At 34.3% G+C, this 19,421-nt stretch overlaps 1 protein-coding gene across 1 annotated transcript in view; it reads right to left on the reverse strand.

Moving 5' to 3' along the window:
- FERMT2 (FERM domain containing kindlin 2) overlaps window positions 1-19,421 on the reverse strand; it is a 138,163-nt gene that overhangs the window by 37,353 nt on the left and 81,389 nt on the right. The window contains 5 exon segments of the mRNA XM_044659948.1: window positions 4,774-4,846; window positions 8,033-8,167; window positions 9,793-9,900; window positions 16,052-16,154; window positions 16,271-16,496. Of these exon segments, the coding sequence (XP_044515883.1) occupies window positions 4,774-4,846; window positions 8,033-8,167; window positions 9,793-9,900; window positions 16,052-16,154; window positions 16,271-16,496 (645 nt within the window).

Consider the following 19,421-nt stretch of genomic DNA (forward strand, 5'->3'; position numbering starts at 1 on the left):
AAAAAAATGTGAAGGAAGGGGGCCTAGCAGTACCAGATATTAAACTATACTATAAAGCAGCAGTCATCAAAACAATATGGAACTGGCTAAGAGACAGAAGGGAGGATCAGTGGAATAGACTTGGGTAAATGACATCAGCAAGACAGTCTATGATAAACCCAAAGAGCCCAACTTTTGGGACATGAATCCACTATTTGACAGAAACTGCTGGGAAATTTGGAAAACAATATGGGAGAGATTAGGTTTAGATCAACATCTCACATCCTACACCAAGATAAATTCAGAATGCGTGAATGACTTGAATATAAAGAGGGAAACTATAAATAAACTAAGTGAACACAGAATAGTATACTTGTCAGATCTTTGGGAAAGGAAAGAATTTAAAACTAAGCAAGAGTTAGAGAAAATTACAAAATGTAAATTAAATGATTTTGATTATATTAAACTAAAAAGCTTTTGTACAAACAAAAACAATGTAGTCAAAATCAGAAGGGAAACAACAAATTGGGAAAAAATCTTTATAACGAAAAACTCTGACAGGGGTCTAATTACTCAAATATACAAGGAGTTAAATCAATTGTATAAAAAAATCAAGCCATTCCCCAATTGAAAAATGGGCAAGAGACATGAATAGACAATTTTCAAGTAAAGAAATCAAAAGTATTAATAAGCACATGAGAAAGTGCTCTAAATCTCTAATAATTAGAGAAATGCAAATCAAAACAACTCTGAGGTATCACCTCACACCTAGCAGATTGGCTAAAATGAAAGAAGGGGTGATTAATGAATGTTGGAGTGGATGTGGCAGAATTGGGACATTAATGCATTACTGGTGGAGTTGTGAACTGATCCAACCATTCTGGCTGGCAATTTGGAACTATGCTCAAAGGGCTATAAAAGACTGCCTGCCCTTTGATCCAGCCATACCATTGTTGGGTTTGTACCCCAAAGAGATCATAGATAAACAGACTTGTACAAAAATATTTATAGCTGTGCTTTTTGTGGTGGCAAAAAACTGGAAAAGGAGGATATGCCCTTCAATTGGGGAATGGCTGAACAAATTGTGGTATATGCTGGTGATGGAATACTATTGTGCTAAAAGGAATAACAAACTGGAGAAGTTCCAGGTGAACTGGAAAGACCTCCAGGAACTGATGCAGAGTGAAAGGAGCAGAGCCAGAAGAACACTGTACACAGAGACTGATATACTATGGTAAAATCGAATGTAATGGACCTCTGTACCAGCAGCAATACAAAAACCCAGGACAATTCTGAGGGATTTATGGTAAAGAACGCTACCCACATCCAGAGGAAGGACTGCAGGAGAGGAAACATATAAGAAAAACAGCTGCTTGAATGCAAGGGTTGGGGTGGACATGATTGAGGATATGGACTGGAAACTACCACACCAATGCAACTACCAACAATTTGGAAATAGGTCTTGATCAAGGACACATGGTAAAACCAGTGGAAATGTGTGTTGGCCATGAGTGGGGGGAATGCAGGGGGTGAAGGGGAAAGTAGGAGCATGAATCATGTAACCATGTTAAAAATGAATATCAATAAATGTTTAAAATTTAAAAAAATACATGTATACCTTAATTAAAAAATACTTTTTTGCTAAAAAATATCTAAGGCTTAGAGGTCATAATCTTTTGCTAGTGGAGGGTCTTGGCTTCATGTTGATGGCAATTGCAAAAGATGGTTGTGACAATTTCTTAAAATAACAATGAAGCCTACCACATTGATTGACTCTTCCTTTCACAAAAGGTTTTTCTGTGGCTCTTGATGTTGTTTGATAGCATTTTACCCACAGTAGAACTTCTTTCAAAATTGAAGTCAGTACTCTTAAACCCTGCTGCTGCTGCTACTTTATCACTTCAATACTGTGTATCTCAGGGAATAAGAAGGCTTGAGAAGGGAGATAAGGGAAATGGATTGTCAGGGCAGCAGTCTGAACACACACATATATCAATAAGTTCATCATGTTACATGGATGTCGATCATAACACCCCAAAACATTACAATAGTAGCAACAAAGATCACAGATATAATAATAATAATAATAATAATAATAATAATAATAATAGTTTAAAATACTGAGAGAATTACCAAAATGTCACAGAGAGAAAATGTGAGCACCTAGAGTTGGATTGAATAGGTAAACTGATAAAACTGCTCAATGCAGGGTGGGCACAAATCTTCAATTTGTAAAGGAAAAAAAGCATATTATTTGTGAAAGATAATGAAACAAAGTTTGCTTGCACTATGAAGAAAGGGCCAACCATCCCTACCAATTACCACTTACAGGGCAGGCAAGCCAACCTAGCTGAATTAAAAGGAACCTTGAGGGAAAAGACAGAAAGAGCATGTGCTAGAAAAATCAAAACACTGCCTCCTCCACAGCTCTGATGTAAATAATCCAGAGTGCGAACGCAGAGTCTTAGAAATAGCAATATCTCTCAAAGCATCAACTCTACTTCTACCTTGGCTCCCTCAGATATAATTGTGGGGAAAAATAGCACTAGCACCACCAACTCCAGATCAATTATTATCAATGGACAGTTAATTCTAAGAGTCTTGGGAATGAGAGAGTCCCAGCCATACTGTCAGTCCTGATTCTAGACCAGCATGCCTGAATTCTTGCCCCAGGAAAGCAACCTCTTTGTAATAACCGTTTCTGCAAGTGCTGACACCACCACATCTCTCAACAACAGCTACTCAACACTCAGAAAATAAAACCCTCATCACTAAAGTCTTTAGTAGTATAAAATGGAGGGGGGGCGGGGGGGCAGGGGTAATAAAAGGGTAGATAAGCAAAGATACCAGTGCTTTAAGTGCTTACAAGTATGTATACAAATATACATAAATACAAACAAGATAATCCCAACTCTTAAAAAACTTGAATTCTCATGAACATGGAGCAGATGAAGAAAAGGAGGTGGAGTTTAGAGAGTCTAGGAAGTCAAATTGAGAATGGGGAAGGCATACCTGGAATCCTTCTCAAAATGGTTGTCTCAGAGAGACATCAATGAGGAGAGAAAAATCTTAATTTGGAGGTAAACCTCCTCAGACAGAGGAGGGGGAGGAGGAAGAAAAGTGAATTTGATTAGATTTTAAGCGTGGAAATTACGTATAAGAAGTTGTATTACCATTAGGTTTGCACTGTACCCTAAGCACCATGGCATATTTCCATCTAATTTGCAGCTGAAATGTCCTTTATGTCTCCTATATTAGAGTGAGCTTCCTAAAAAGAAGGATTTTCATCAACTTTTTGTCTGTATACTTAGTATTTTGTACAATGCTTTTTATGCTAACTACATGCTTAATAAATGTTCCTTCCTCAATTGATATGGCTTAATCTGGCTTCATGTGAAGCTTTATTTATACTCAATTTTCTCTCCACTAATTCACTGGTTTCTGAAGCAATGCTATTGCTAATCTACTGCAATTCCCATGTTTTACTTTTTTTTAAGTGTGTACCCCATAATAACACTCCCTTTAGATGCCATGTTCCTCTAATTAGCAAGAAAATCTGTGGTTGAGTGAGGTGGCATCTGGACTCTCTTAGTCTATTCATTGGGGCGACTATTTAAACTTCAATGAAGTCTTTACCATTACTTTTTTTTTTTTAACCATGAACATTTAACATTCCTTGAATTTAATGTTTCTTTTAATGGTATACAGATCTTGCAAATTTTTTTTTCATTTTTCATTTTTATTCTTTCTTGGAATTTGGTATCTTTGCTCTAACTAGTCAAGACTAACTTTCAAATAACTGAATTTTCAAATAACTGAACTGTTTTAGTATTTAAGTTAATCAATTTTACACTTTGTGATACTGTTTAGTCTTTCCCATATCTAGCACATTCTGAAGCTTTTTTGGAAGACAATTCATAATGTCCTTCCATTCTTATGTACCTTATAGTCTGTAAAACTTCTTTCTAAATCATTCTGTTAAATAAAGCATGCTTTTTGTTGTTCGGTTCTTCCTTGGGCCTACTTTTGTACTGAAATCACTTAACTTGTTGTCTTGATTTAGATGATTTCATGGAGTTCTTTGGAGAATTTCTCTGTCCCTTCACTCATTAGAAACAAATTTTGACACATAACTTTCATGATAGTATGCTTATTTATATTTGTAATCAGCACTACAAGGAATAGCATAAAATGATGATTCTTATTGCGTTTATGTGCCTGATAAAAACAAAATCCCCCTAATCTTTTACTTGCTTCTACTGAAGAAAATCAGTACATTTACCTACATTTTCCTTATAGTCTTCAGTTTCATGGGAATATGATTTTGAACACTGATATTGCCTAGTTTATCTATGAGTATCTATTAGCTGTTCACTGCATAAATATCTTGCAGTTATAATCCCAACAGTTATTGTTTATGGACATTCATGATTCATGACCCTCTGCCCTAATTTCTGACATCTTAACACTGTCACTACAAAACTAGAAGAGAACTAAAACCCATTTTGTATTTTTCATTTTGTGACTTGCCATAGCAAAAGAGTTCACTAGACAACCCACTGGTAAGGAGCAATTCTTTAATACAACCTAATACACCATGCAAGTTTTTCAATTCTGTATTGTTGAAAGGAGTTCCTTTGCCAATGAAATAACAAATTTTTTATGTACTGTCAATTTGATAACTAATATGATTAAATAGTTACATAATTAGAAACATCTTTCTTTTTTCTTATTGTCACAAATATTTTACAGATTTATCTGCTAGGAAAACAAATGTAAAATATTAAAAAGCACCAAAAAATAGCAATTTTACTTACTTGAAAACTTTAATGTAATCAGCCAGTTCAGGAATGGAAGTGATGTCTCCCTAAAAATAAAAATTAAAACAGTTTTGTGTGAGTGTGAAATTTAGTTCTAGAGTTAGTGGATAGAGAGCCAGGCCTAGAGATAGGAGGTCCTGGGTTCAAATACAGTCTTGGTCAATAACAATGGACCCTGAACAAGTCACTTAACCCCAACTGTCTATCCTTTATTGTTCCTCTTTTGCCTTGGAACAAATATTTAGCACTGATTTTATAAAACTGAAGGTAAGTTTTTTTTTAATTAACTGAGATATAGGATTTCATATAAATGTTTATAAATTCCTGGCTATAAAATGAAAAAGTGTAGTTTCATGAATTGTACTCCCTTAAATGTTAAGATTCTTTTCTAAAATAGAAGAGTAAGTTAACAGTGAAAATTTGAGGCTCGTTAGTTCTACAAGCCATAAAGAGATATAAAGTAAAATAATAGTACTTCAAAATTGTTAAATTCTTAACTAAATTTGATAATATTATTTGATCAAATTAATCTACCAGTATTTATTAAGCACATGTGATGTGAAAGTATAAGAGGGGAAAACTAGATATTTAAGGTGTGGTCACCAAAAATCATTTAAGTATATTTCAAAATAAAATAGACCCAAGTCAGGATGACTTTGATGGTGATTTATTAACAATTAAGAAGGTTGAAGGTAGGGAAATTGAGAAAGAGAAACTCTGGCCCCGACCAGAGGCCCGAACCCAGCAGAGGGGCACAGAGGTTAGTTAAACTAGGCTTCTAGCCACAAGGCCTCCTCCAAGAAGAGAGGCCTCCCTAAGGCTAGAGCCTCCAGAAACACCAAGGGAAGAGAAAGAGAGTCAGCCTAACTTACCCACATGACAATTCAAAGGGAAGCAGTCTGAGGTCTCACCAAGGATCTTTCAACACCAAGTTCAAAGCACCAATTCCCTCCACAGGAAGTTACCATCATATTTAAAAGATAGCATCTTTTTGTCACTTCCTGCATCCACCTTCAATTTCAAGTGGACAAATGGCAGCCTTGACACTGTTTTGGACTGCCCAAAGAGCAGCCCCTTGTTTTTGATTTGTCACTTACTATCACATTTGGGTAACAGACCGCCCCCTCCCAACTTAATTCTAAGTTGGGTGGGGTGACATTATTTCTGGTGGCTAGAGTCTACACAAATGAATGAGGGTGAGCTAATTCCATTCACACAAAAGGCACCATGTTAGGGGCACTGGAGATACAAAGACATAAAAAAGTCTTTGCCCTCAAGGAATTTATATTCTAAAAAGATATATAAAGGATAAACTGCTGGAGGAGATGAGATAGAATAAGTAAAAGGATATAAGTATGCTTCTGCAGCATAAGTGCAGGAGCAAAGACAGTGAACAAAGCAAATTACATAAAGCTGAGAACTTGACTAGAAGAAAACAGTGATAATAAAGGACTAGGGATTCCAGAGAAGAAGACAGTGTCAAGTTGAAGTGCTTCACCAAGTAGTCAAGGGGAAAAGAAGGGAAAATGGCTAGTTTGTAGAGGAGATGGATTGGGAAAGAACTGAGGGATCAAGAGATTGGAGGTCTCAGTGCCAATGAAGTTTTATAAGGGAAAAGTAGAAGGAAAAGCCAGTAGATTATGGTTAGATAAGGAGATTTCAGAACTTTTGAATGTGTAAATTTATAGGTGATGGCAAGATAAAAAGAATGAACACCTGTCCAGAGGAAGTAAGTAAAAATGCTAAACCTCTCATCCGAACTTCTTAATTTGCCATAACTACCTTCAAGATTCAGCTCAAATTCTATATTCTAGAAGAGGTCTTCCTAGTTCCCCCACCTGCTAATGGCTTCCCTTCTAAAATTATCCATTTATTCTGTATATATATATTATATTACCTAGTTATTGACATGTTGACTCCATGTTGGAATATATTCTTCTTGAGGGCCAAGACTTCTTTTAGCTTTTCTTTTTATTTCCAGCAATGAAAGCCAGCTATCTAAAACATGCTAAATAAATACATATTGACTGACTCATTAACTACATACCTCAAAATATCCTTGACAGCTCATAGTCAATAAACTGTACTAGAGCCAGAATATTATCACAAACTGAACTGTTGTCCACAATTGCATGAAAACTTAAGAAATTATAGATGTCAGACAAAATATTCACTTTCCAACCTATGTGGAGTAAAAAGCTTTCAAAAATATAAAGACCTAACAGAAGTAATCAAAATTGCATGGGAACAGAATGAGTTACATATCATCCCTATTGTCTTATAATTTAATGGAATTGGAACAAGGAGGCTTTCTGTGAACCTATGAATTACTCTCCAATACTTCTGTTCAATTACAAAAGACAATCTTTCTCTCCCCCCCCCCATCTTCTAAATAGTCTAAAGAACATTGAAAATAAAAGAATGGATGATTGGGAAGGCTTTAAAACCATAAGAATTTTTATGTGTTTAATAGATGTGGCTATACTTAATACTTATAACCTCTTTTCTACATGTAGTGAAAAGTTTTCACACTGATGGCAGAAAACTACATATTATCTCCATCATTCTGTCTGCTACTGACAGTGTGTTGAAGATGCTTTCACAGAAAATAGACTCTGCTATATTTTTACTTATTTACAAACAATAGTCATTTATTTTTCCATTTGCTACATAGTGAAAAAAACATTATAAAGAATAGTAACTTGTCTCAATTTCACTTCTACATGAACTCCATTTAAAGATAATGTGAGAATAATACAATAATAATAGTTAGCAATTATTTAACACTGTAGGTTTGTAAAGTGCTTTATATAATCTTTGTGAAGTACTGCACATGTATTATAATCCCCAATTTACAAATGAATATATTGAGCCTAAAAAGTTAAGTGAAGCCCTTAGCCTCATACCTTGTAAGAACTCTAAATCAGTGTGCAGTGACAAACCATGATTTAAAAAAAAACAAATGATGAAGCATACTATCCAGACCTAAGAAAAGGTGATGGCCTCAAGATGTAGAATAGGGCATACATTTTTGGATATGACCAAGGGTTCTGTTTTACTTGATAATGCATATTTTTACCAAAGATTGTGAGGGTTTTTTTTTTAATTGGCACAGAATGGATGGACACGCACACACATACTTCAAACATACCTAGTCTCACAAAATTCTATAGAAAAAAGGAACAACTCATAATCAATTTTACATTGTTTCATTAAACAAAATTCATTCCTACCAGAATAGTTGATGTTTTGCCCCCTTCCAAAGTAATCTCCAAGTCGGAGAGGGCAGCATCTACTTCATCAACTTCTTTTTCACTGTTATTCAAATGATTCTCTGATGACATGATTGACAACTTATTGATATGATACTAAAAAGAGAAATTAAGAAGAAAATTTGTTTCTAAATGCTTATATGAATAAAATAGAGAAAGAAAAGATCTATGAACTGAATGTACAATTTAAAAACTAGAAGAGCATATTAAAAATCCTCAATAAAATATCAATTGGGAAATCCTCAAAATTAAAGATAATTAACAAAACTGAATGTGAAAAAACCATATATCTCTTTGTTAAATGACTTCTCTTGTGCAAGGAGGACAATGAGGTTGGGAGATATTTGGGAATTTTAATACAAATTAATTAAAAAGAAATTAAACATGAAAATTTCCTTATCATTTAAAAGAATTTTAATTTAAAATTTAAAAGAGAATATTATAGATATATATCACATATACAATCATGTTTTTCTTTCCAAAATATATAAATGTTTTCATTTCAAACTTTTATTTACCAATTTTTTTTTATATCTAACTGAATACGAACTTAAAATCAATTCAGGAATTTTAGGGTAAGAAATGAAGCCCTAAGATGAAGGCCCTAAACACATCATATAAGTATATTTATGCACATTAGTGTTTTGTTTTCTTGGGGTAGGGGGGCATAGGGGTAAAGCAAGAAACAGACAAAGAATTTATCATAGTGATCATTTACATAGTGCTTTAAAATTTGCAAAGCATTTTGTAATGCATATGGGGAGGGTAAAATAGACAAATAACTTATAACAGCTAGAATTTCTATAGTACTTTAAGGTATGTCAAATATTTTATAAATGATATCTTATTTTATTTTCACAACAACCCTGGGAGGTAGGATCTATTATTATCCTCATTTTATAGATGAGGAAAGGGAGGCAGACAAAGGTGATAGATGACAATCTGAAGCTGGATTTGAACTAAGGTCTCCCTGATCCAAGTCCTGTACTCTATCCACTGTATCACCTAGGACCCATATAAAAATAAGCGGTTCAGGGCTTATAAATAACTTTAGGAAGAAAACATAGAATGTTTAACACAGAACAATAATTTCTGCATCTTTCAGAAAGCTAAAATCTGTTTCCTGATCCACCTTTATACTTCAATGTAGAAACTATTCAATCAAGTGAGATTTTCCCTAGGATTTGATCAGCAAGAGACAAAGAATAGCCACATTCCCATATATAACCTGGATCTACTTTTGAATTAAGTTATAGTGTAATAATGATGTAGAAATTAGAGGGAGGTATTACAAATTTGCATGTTACATTTTATACACCATTATCCAACCCTGTCTAGGAATTGTATCAGCAAATAATAGTCAGATTTAATGATTTTTTAAACCTATGGGTTTTTTATAATTTCTTGTTTCTACATATAATACTCATAGCAAAAGGCTAAGAATACAGTATTTAGGATCACTATTACAGTTTTTAAAAGTTAACTAAGTCGGGGCAGCTGGGTAGCTCAGTGGATTGAGAGCCAGGCCTAGAGACGGGAGGTCCTAGGTTCAAATCTGGCCTCAGACACTTCCCAGCTGTGTGACCCTGGGCAAGTCACTTGACCCCCATTGCCTACCCTTACCACTCTTCCACCTATAAGTCAATACACAGGAGTTAAGGGTTTAAAATTTAAAAAAAAAAAAAAAAAAAAAAGTTAACTAAGTCATTTGTTTCCCCTACCTGTAAGGCCGCAAACATCATCATTTCTTCTTCTGTGCATTCTATTTCTTCTAGAAGAATAGCCCATTTGGATTGCTCATAAAGTTGGTTGATCCTGATTGCATCATACTGAAGTAAATGAAAGAAAATTTAGCATATTCAAAATAAAAATGTATGATAGAACCAACTCAGAAACCTAATATTTTAATTACTTATTTAATTTAGGGTGTTTTCCTATGGTTACACGATTCATGATTTTTCCCACCCCTCTTCCCTCCCAAATCCTATTTACATATTATTCATATTTGCAATTGAGTGATCTTTAATGCCAAAACCCCAATCATATCCCCATTGAACTACGTGATCAATCATATGTTTTTCTTCTGCATTTCTACTCCCACAGTTCTTTCTCTGGATGTGGATACCATTCTTTCTGATAAATTCCTCAGTGTTGTAGAAAAATCTATTACATTCTATTGTGCCACAACGTATCAGGACAATGTTCTCCTGGTCCTGCTCCTTTCGCTCTGCATCAATTCTTGGAGTTCTTTCCAGTTTACATAAAAATCCTCCAGTTCGGAGGGGGCAGCTGGGTAGCTCAGTGGATTGAGAGCCAGGCCTAGAGACAGGAGGTCCTAGGTTCAAATCTGGCCTCAGACACTTCCCAGCTGTGTGACCCTGGGAAAGTCACTTGACCCCCATTGCCCACCCTTACCAATCTTCCACCTATAGACAGAAGTTAAGGGTAAAAAAAAAAAAATCCTCCAGTTCATCATTCCTTTCAGCACAATAGTAATATTCCATCATCATCAGATGCCACAATTTGTTCAGTCATTCCCCAAACAAGGGACTTCCCCTCATTTTTAAAAATTTTTGCCACCACAAAGAACGCAGCTATAAATATTTTTGTACACATTTTTTTCCATATTATCCCTTTGAATTGCAAAACCAGCAGAAGTATGGCTTGATCAAAAGGAAGGTATTCTTTTAAAGCCCTTTTTTTGTTGTTTTTATTGTTGTATATTGGGGCATAATTCCATTTTTTCATGTGATTATTTTTAGTTTTGATTTCTTCATCTAAGAACTGTCTATTCAAATCCCTTGACCATTTGTCAATTGGGGAATGGCTTGATTTTTTTGTAAATTTGACTTAGTTACTTATGTATTTTGGAAATTAAACCTTTGTCAGAGTGCTTTGTTATAAAAATGTTCTCCCAGTAGGTTGCTTTCCTTCTAATTTTGGCTACATTGGTTTTATTTGTAAAAAACCTTTTTAATTTGATGTCATCAAAATCATTCATTTTACCTTTTGCAATTTTCTCTATCTCTTGCTTGGTCTTAAATTCCTTCCTTTCCCACAGATATGACAGATAACTATTCTATGTTCACGTAATTTATTCGTTATTTCATTCCCTGTATTTAGTCATTTACCCATTTTGAATTTATCTTGGTATAAGGTGTGAGATGCTGATACAGACCTGATTTTTCCCATACTGTTCTCCAATTTTCCCAAGAGTTTTTGTCAAATAGTGGATTCTTGTCCCAAAAGCTGGGATATTTGCGTTTATCGAACACTAAATAGTTGAGGTTATTTACCGCAGTCTATTCCATTGATCTAGCCTTCTGTCTCTTAGCTGGTACCGTATTGTTTTGATGACCACTGCTTTATAGTACAGTTTAAGATCTGGTACTGCTAGGTCCCCCTCCACATTTTTTTCCATTATTTCCCTTGATATTCTTGATCTTTTGTTCTTCCAGATGAACTTTGTTATAATTTTTTCTAATTCTGTAAAAAAGTTTTTTGGTAGTTTGAAGAAACCTAATTTTTAAAAGCCAGTTAAGTAGCTAAAAAATATATTCCTTCTTTCTGTCTTATTGATAAACTCTTTGGGAGAAAATATATTTTGTTAGGTTTGGGTGTTTGTAAAAGATTGAATATACTGAAAAAAAAAATCTAGCAAAATTTTAAAAGTTAATTATCTAATAAACACTTCTATATCTAAAAGTTTTATTTCATTTTTATTCAATACAAACCATTTAACTATTTGAATGGCTAAAGTGAGTATTAATAGTTGTTTTGAAACTTGATATAGCTTTTTAAATTTTGCTTTAGTTATTATTTTTCCCTAGGTGAAATTTGATCATGAATCCATGAAAAAATGTGGCTTAAGGTAACAGAAGTACAACTTAAAATATTAGCATAAACCTATCCTTTTCAGAATTGTTTATTTAAATGTTTTACATGATAATACAAGTATAATCCAGATCAGAATGCTTATCATCTCCCAGAAGGAAAAAGATAGGGAATGAAGGAGTCAATTTGGATCTTATAACTTTCAAAAATCATGTGGAAAACTGATATTACATGTACTTAGTAAATTAAAATATCCTTTTTTAAAAAATATTTAATAACTGTTGACTTCCAGAAACAAAAAAAAAAGTAGCTTATCACCTTAGAATGGAAAAATGAATAAGAAATGAATGAGTTTTTTGTAAAGTCATTGCAAAATGTGAAAAAGCAGAGACATAAAACATGCCAGACCTTTGAAAAAAGCTACCATTACAACTTATCAGAATATGGGCTATAAGAATATATTGATTTAATCAATCATATTACTAAAAGAATAATAATTTTTAAAACATTTATCTTAAAATATTGGCACATATCTTTCTGTAAATTTCTGTATATGTGTACATGTATATGTATCAAAATAAAATCAAAATGACTAATTTTAATTAAATACAAATTGAGTAACAATTTTGTCAGTCAATTAAAATTTCAGCATATATGTAAAGTCAGTGTGTTTCATTAATTAAAATTATCTCCAAAAATTCATATGACTACAAATTATATTTTATCTTATTTTTGTAAACATATGTATAAGTAATATCTGAATTGTGCTCCTAATATCACATTTACATATTTACATCTTAGTGAAACAGACACAGTAGATAGAGAGTACACCTTGGAATAGGTAAGAGTCTTATTTCAAGATCTGCTTCTGACTGACAGGCTATAAGATTTTTAATAAGTCTCATAAACCCTAAGTGCCCCAAGAAAGCATCATCTTAGATGCCATCTTAGGCAAATTTCAGAATAGTTTCAGATTTTCATTGGGAGAAGTTTAAATATAAAAAATTCCCTAAACCAATAAAATTACAGGCTTAGTTTATTTTAGTAAAAAGTTAACTGTTTGAAGTATGTAAGAATATGAGCAGTGGGACAAAGAAGAATCATTCCATAATGAATGAGTTGTAAGCCAGATTCTGGCCCTAATCCTAATTTTGTTGGAGAAACAAAATGCTGGCATTTTATATTGAGAATAACATCTCAAATTATGTGTTCTCTAGTTGAGATAAGCATAATAAAATTTTGCATTTACAATACAACTTCAAAATCATAAGTGATTTTTGAATGACTACAGGAAAAAATCTTCATAAAAAGCAGCATTCTGCAGTATTTGGTAGGAATTTGGAATTACACTGGTACAAAAAATTGGTACAGAAGTTTAAATTTAAGTTTAAAATTCTAAACTCCCTAAAAAAGGTTAAAACAGAATGACCAAAACACATTCTCCAAAAAAAAAAAAATAAGAAAAAGTTATTCCCATACAAACTATAAGCAATAATCTACTCTTAAAAGATGTTTTCTAAGACCAATGGACAAGTGGTCAAATAATACGAGCAGAAAATTCCTCAAGAGAAAAATCCCAGGGAGGCAGATAGGTGGCTTGGTGGATTGAGAGCCAGACCCAGAGATGGGAGGTCCTGGGTTCAAATCTGCCCTCAAACACTTCCTAGCTGTGTGACCCTGGGCAAGTCACTTAACTCCCATTTCCTAGCCCTTATCACTCTTCTGCCTTGGAACCAATATAGAATATTGATTCTAAGATTGAAGGTATGGGTTAAAAAAAAAAAAACCTAAAAAGAAGAAGAATCCTAAACAATTAATCATATTGAATTAATGATTTCTCCAAGTCACTAATAATAAAATTATAAATCAAGACTATCATGTGGGTTCAGCTCACATCCAGCAACACAATAGCAAAGATGACAAAAGATTGGAACAATTAATGTTGGAAAAGTTGTGGTAAAGTAGACCATACATTCTTAGTAAAGCTGTTAACTGGTCAAACCAGAGATGGGCAAACTATTCCCCAAGGGCCCATCACTGCCTTAAACAATTCCCTAAACACTAGGCCCCACATTCAGATGTAGAAAACAATAAGCATAATGAATACAACAATATAAATAGAAGAATAACAATAATACACTCAAAACTGAATGAGAAAGCAGCGGGAAGAAGTATACAGTAAGTTCTCCTTCCATTGGGAGATGTAGAAAATGCACCACAATGAATCGGGGAATCTAAGGGGGGAAAAAAATCACCACCATTTAATCTTATTGTCTCGTCCTTATTGCTCTTCTGCCTTGCAACCAATACACAAAAGAATGAAAAGTGAGAAAGGGGAGGGAGGGAGGGAAAAACGGAAAAAGGGAGGGAGGGAGGGAGGGAGAGAGGAAGAGAACCCTGAGACCTTGGTGAAACTGCTCTTAAATCTTTCCTTTGGAATTCCACAGGGTGAGTGTAAAGACTGAATGTTCCTGAATTTATCTTAAGGAATTTCCCTTTCAATAGAGACTCTGTGACTGAAGCTTTTGCTTCATTCCCCTCTGGGACCCTCTGACTTTCTGGCCTTGGGCTCAAAGCTGAAACTCCCTCTGCAGAGGGTTAATTAGATCTGCCTAGGTCAAACTAGGGGATTGGGAGCAAATTATGGAGTGTGTTAGATTACTTACATTTCCTTATTTCCTATTCCTCTCCACATTTGTAAATAAACTTCCATAAAAGTCATTTTGATTTGAGGTTATTCTTTAATTGGGGATTGATTCAATTCCCTGGCAACCAAACCTTTTAATATACACCCAATCAAAAAAAGCCCTTTTCCCTCTTACTAAAGCCCCAAAGCTGTGTCTCATGCTGTGTACTAAAAAAAAAAAGGGGGGGGGGAATGGGAGGATGGGGAGAGGAGAAAGTCCTATATGTGATCAAAAGGAGAAACATGAAATATGCTGGTGTTTATAATAAAATCTGGTAAAATTGGGGGGAAAAAAGTTTTGTGGAAACTAAGGAGGTGCCCATCAACTGGGAATGGCTATATGATTGTAATGGAATACTACTGTGTTGTAAGAATTGATTTCAGAAAAATCTAGAAAGACCAACATGAAATGATGAAGAGTGAAGTGAGCAGAACAGTAACAGAAAGACTTAAAATGAACAACTGTGAAGGGTTTGGCTATTCTCGGCAATACTGAGAATAATGAATAACAATTCAGGACAATCCCAAAGGACTTATGCCTCTAAAGAAAGAAATCAATGTAAATCAAAGCAGACCATTCCTTACTTTAATTTTTCTTGTTTGTTTTTATTTTTTTAAATGTGTCATCTTCCACAAGATGATAAATATGGAAATGTTTTAAATGATAGCACATGTATAACTAATAAAATTTTTTACTGAGAGAATGTGGAATTCAAATTGTTAGAAAATGAATGCCAAATATTATATTGCATACATTCGGGAAAAAAAAACCAACACATTACTGAAGGGGGGAAAAAGTAAATACTAGAGGTGTGGTAGGGATGAGAATTGAATAAATGAATTAGGAAAAAGAGATAAAGTAAAAATATATCAAAAGAATTTTTAGAAAAATACTTGGTTTTGTGTTGGGGTTTTTTTTTTACATTAAAAGCACAGTTCAAGACTTGATTTGTAAAATCTCTTTTGCACTATATTAATAATATAAAATGGCTCTTCCCTTTAAAATAAATTCTGAGGGGGGAGCTGGGTGGCTCAGTGGATTGAGAGTCAAGCTCAGAGACTGGAAGTCCTGGGTTCAAATTTGGCTTCAGACAACTTCCCAACTGTGTGACCCTAGGCAAATCACGGAGAGGAGAGGACAAGGACAAGGACAAGGACAAGGACAAGGACAAGGACAAGGACAAGGACAAGGACAAAGACAAGGAAAAGGACAAGGACAAAGAAAAGGAAAAGGAAAAGGAAAAGGAAAAGGAAAAGGAAAAGGAAAGGGAAAGGGAAAGGGAAAGGGAAAAGGAAAGGGAAAGGGAAAGGAAAAGGAAAAGGAAAAGGAAAAGGAAAAGGAAAAGGAAAAGGAAAAGGAAAAGGAAAAAGGAAAAAGGAAAAAGGAAAAAGGAAAAAGGAAAAAGGAAAAAGGAAAAAGGAAAAAGGAAAAAGGAAAGAAATGAAATGATTCTGTGTACCTTTGGATTCAAGTCAAAAAAGCTATAATATTTGAACCGGAGTAGTAAGGCTTCATTTTCCTTCACATCTTGTTCCATGAGAGATCTTGATGAATCCAGCCATCTATAAGTTAACAACAATGACAGTGGGGGAAAAACTCAGATTTATTTAAAATTTATATTTATTTAAAATTTCCTATGCAATGAAAAGTTTATAATTTACAAAGGGTATAAACTTACCCTTGATTTATTTTTGCCTTATCAAGAAGAGCTTGTGGTTTGAACATTTTGGCCAAGATTTCCGGTGACGTGATTGGCTGACTGACAGCAAGTATACCAGGATTGCCTTCTGATAAAGCACTATCACCAAACCAAGCTGAAGTTGGTGACAAAGGACTTCCATCATGAGCATCATAAGTTGGAGTCATTGTCTTACTATAAAGTCCTGGGCTTGAATATATGCTTCCTAATAAATAATAGAAAATAAGTAATGAGTTGGAGGTAGAGAATTTTAATTTTTATCGCCAATTATTCACAAATGTTCATAGAATACTAACATTTTCTTTCAGAGTCAAACCATTTTGCCAGTCTTGAAGATTTATGAAACTTACTTTAATTATACTTACTGATGAATATGTATATGATTGGAAACCTTGAAAACAGAATTAAGTTGTAGGGAATTCTGAAAAGAACTTCAGTTTTAAAAAGAATCAGAATGGAAGCCAAGAAAGTTAACAGAGACCAAGAAGATTTACTGATGGCTCACCTTTCAGAGGGCCAATGTAAAGAACATCAGGGCCTACAGGAAAGGAAAGAAAGGAATTCAGAAGGCAAGGAAAAGAGTGGACAGAACCAACCACTGGTAAAGAATGTGAAGGAACAGTCATACAAAAAATTATATAAATCTTGTAATAACTTTCACAGCAAATAGCAAGACTTAAATTTATCAACTGGGTTTAAGACCAAAGGAAAGGCTATCATCAAGCTACAGTCAGAGATTTTGCCAAAGTTCGTACTCCAAAGCAGTTTATTGCAAGAACACTAATCATATAATGCAAATATATGTCCTTAATATAAGAAGTTCACATAAAGGGACTATTTTTACATAAAATGCACTTAATTAGATTTTTGATTAATGTTAAAGTTAAAAGGTAGTTAACCTTAAATGCTCTAAGAGAGTAAATATGTGTGTGCATGTATATGTGTATCTTCTCTCTCTCTCTCTCTCTCTCTCTCTCTCTCTCTCTCTCTGCCCTCTACACTCAAGATAACTTTAAAGCTCGCCACTCCCCATAAATATGTGGGGAATACCTAGGACAGGAAGTGTTGAATACATAATTTGAGAGATTTATGATATCATCAGTGTGTATGCTCTCTCCAATAGAGCATACCTCAACTCAAGCTTTTTCTTCCTGAGCGGTCATTGATTATGTCTGGGTATTGAACCTCTACTGAATATTTATAGAAAACTTCTGTTACTCCATGGCAAACCTATTTCCTTTCAAGTCATCCAGTCTGTTAATGCCTTTATGACACTCCCCCCCCCCAAAATCCTTACCTTCCGTCTTAGAATCAATATTATGTAATCGTTCCAAGGCAGAAGAGTGGTATGGGCTAGGCAATGGGGCTAAGTGATTTGCCCAGGGTCACACAGCTAGGAAGTGTCTCAGGTCAGATTTGAACCTAGTACCTCTCATCTCAATGCCTGATTCTCAACCACTGAGCTACCCAGCTGCCTCCATGACACTTCTTGAAGCAAGTGGATGGCTATAGGTCATGTATATCAACCATACATATATTTTTTTGCCTTTCAAATTGGCTACAAATTCAATTTGTTTTTAGCTGTGGTTTCACGCTTCACTATTATGTGATGTTTCTCCAACCATTAATAGGATAATACCGTTTTGTTTTGTTTTTTAAAAAGGGATTAACAATTCTGAGATATCATCTTATGCCCATCAGACTAGCTAAAAAGACAAAAAGTCAAAATGACAAATGTTGGAGAGGATGTGGAAAAATTGGGACACTAATACACAATTTGATGGAACTGTGAAATGATCCAATCATTTTGGAGAGCAATTTGGAATTATACATAGAGTTATAAAACTGGACACCTGTAGACTCAACAAATATTGCCAAGTCTTTTCCAAGGAGATAAGGAAAAAGGGAAAAGAACTCATATATTCCAAAATAATTTAAAGCAACTCCTTCATTAGGTAGTGGTGGTAGTAGGGTGGTCAAGATCTTTCCCCCCCCCCCCCAGCTCTAAATGACATTCTTATTATCTTCCAACTATTCAATTCTGGGCTCAGTTTATTGTTCTTCTAAAACACTTTTATAACGATACTGTGCTAACAATTATTAAGCTAACAATATGTCATCTTCCCAACCTTTAAACTTTTCATCTCTGTTGCTTACAAAAAACACCACATTTTCACATCTTTAAAAGAAAACTTTCTTCAGTCTTATCATATCTTCAAGCTACCATCTTATATCTTTCCTCCCTTTTTCAGCCAAACACCTAGAAAATACTTTCTCCAGTCTTTTTCTGAATTCATACTTCAACTGACATTTTCTCTTCCAAATTACCAGTGATCAACCTTCTTGACTTCTCTGAGCCAATCACACAATTGGCCAACCTATCCTCTGGTTTTTGTATCAACATCTTTTTTTATTTTCTTCATACCTGTTGGGGTTATAAAGGCTCTGTCCTTGGTCCTTTTTCTACTGGCCTGGTGACCTCATCAGCTCTGCTCTCTCCTAAGATCCAGTCTCATATCATAGACATATGGGCATTTCAAACTGGATATTTCATAGTCTTTTGAAAGTCAGCACATCCAAAACAGAATTCATTATATTTTCCCACAAAACTCATATTAATTCCAAATATTCCTATTTCCTGACATGGTTAATTACAATACCTCCAATCATCTGTTCACAAGTTTGGCATTACTCTCAGTTCTTCACTCAATCTCAACACTATCTATCTCCAAACTCTTAATTTAAAGTATTTATAAGGTTTGATTTTTATTAAATTCACTCTGGAAGGAACTCTTCTTCATTTATATTGACATTCATTTTGTGAAATAAAAAACAAAGAAGTTACAACTATATGGAAGGTTTTTGTTTTTTTTTTAACCAAAGAGACAAAGAAATGACTCATTGAAGTTTGTATTATTATCCTACGTGCTGGAGATTTAAAAAGACCAATATAAAGATAATTATAGCTTACATGCGCTATATATATATATATATATATATATATATATATATATGTAACATTTATTTCAGTGGTTGAAGAAGTAAAGAAATTTTGTGAAGAACTCAGTAACATCCTACAAACCAAGTTTAATATGTTACTTGACCACCAGTGGGGGGGGGGGGGGGGGGG

Source organism: Gracilinanus agilis, chromosome 2 (assembly GCF_016433145.1).
Source record: "Gracilinanus agilis isolate LMUSP501 chromosome 2, AgileGrace, whole genome shotgun sequence".
NCBI classification, from domain to species: Eukaryota; Metazoa; Chordata; class Mammalia; order Didelphimorphia; family Didelphidae; genus Gracilinanus; species Gracilinanus agilis.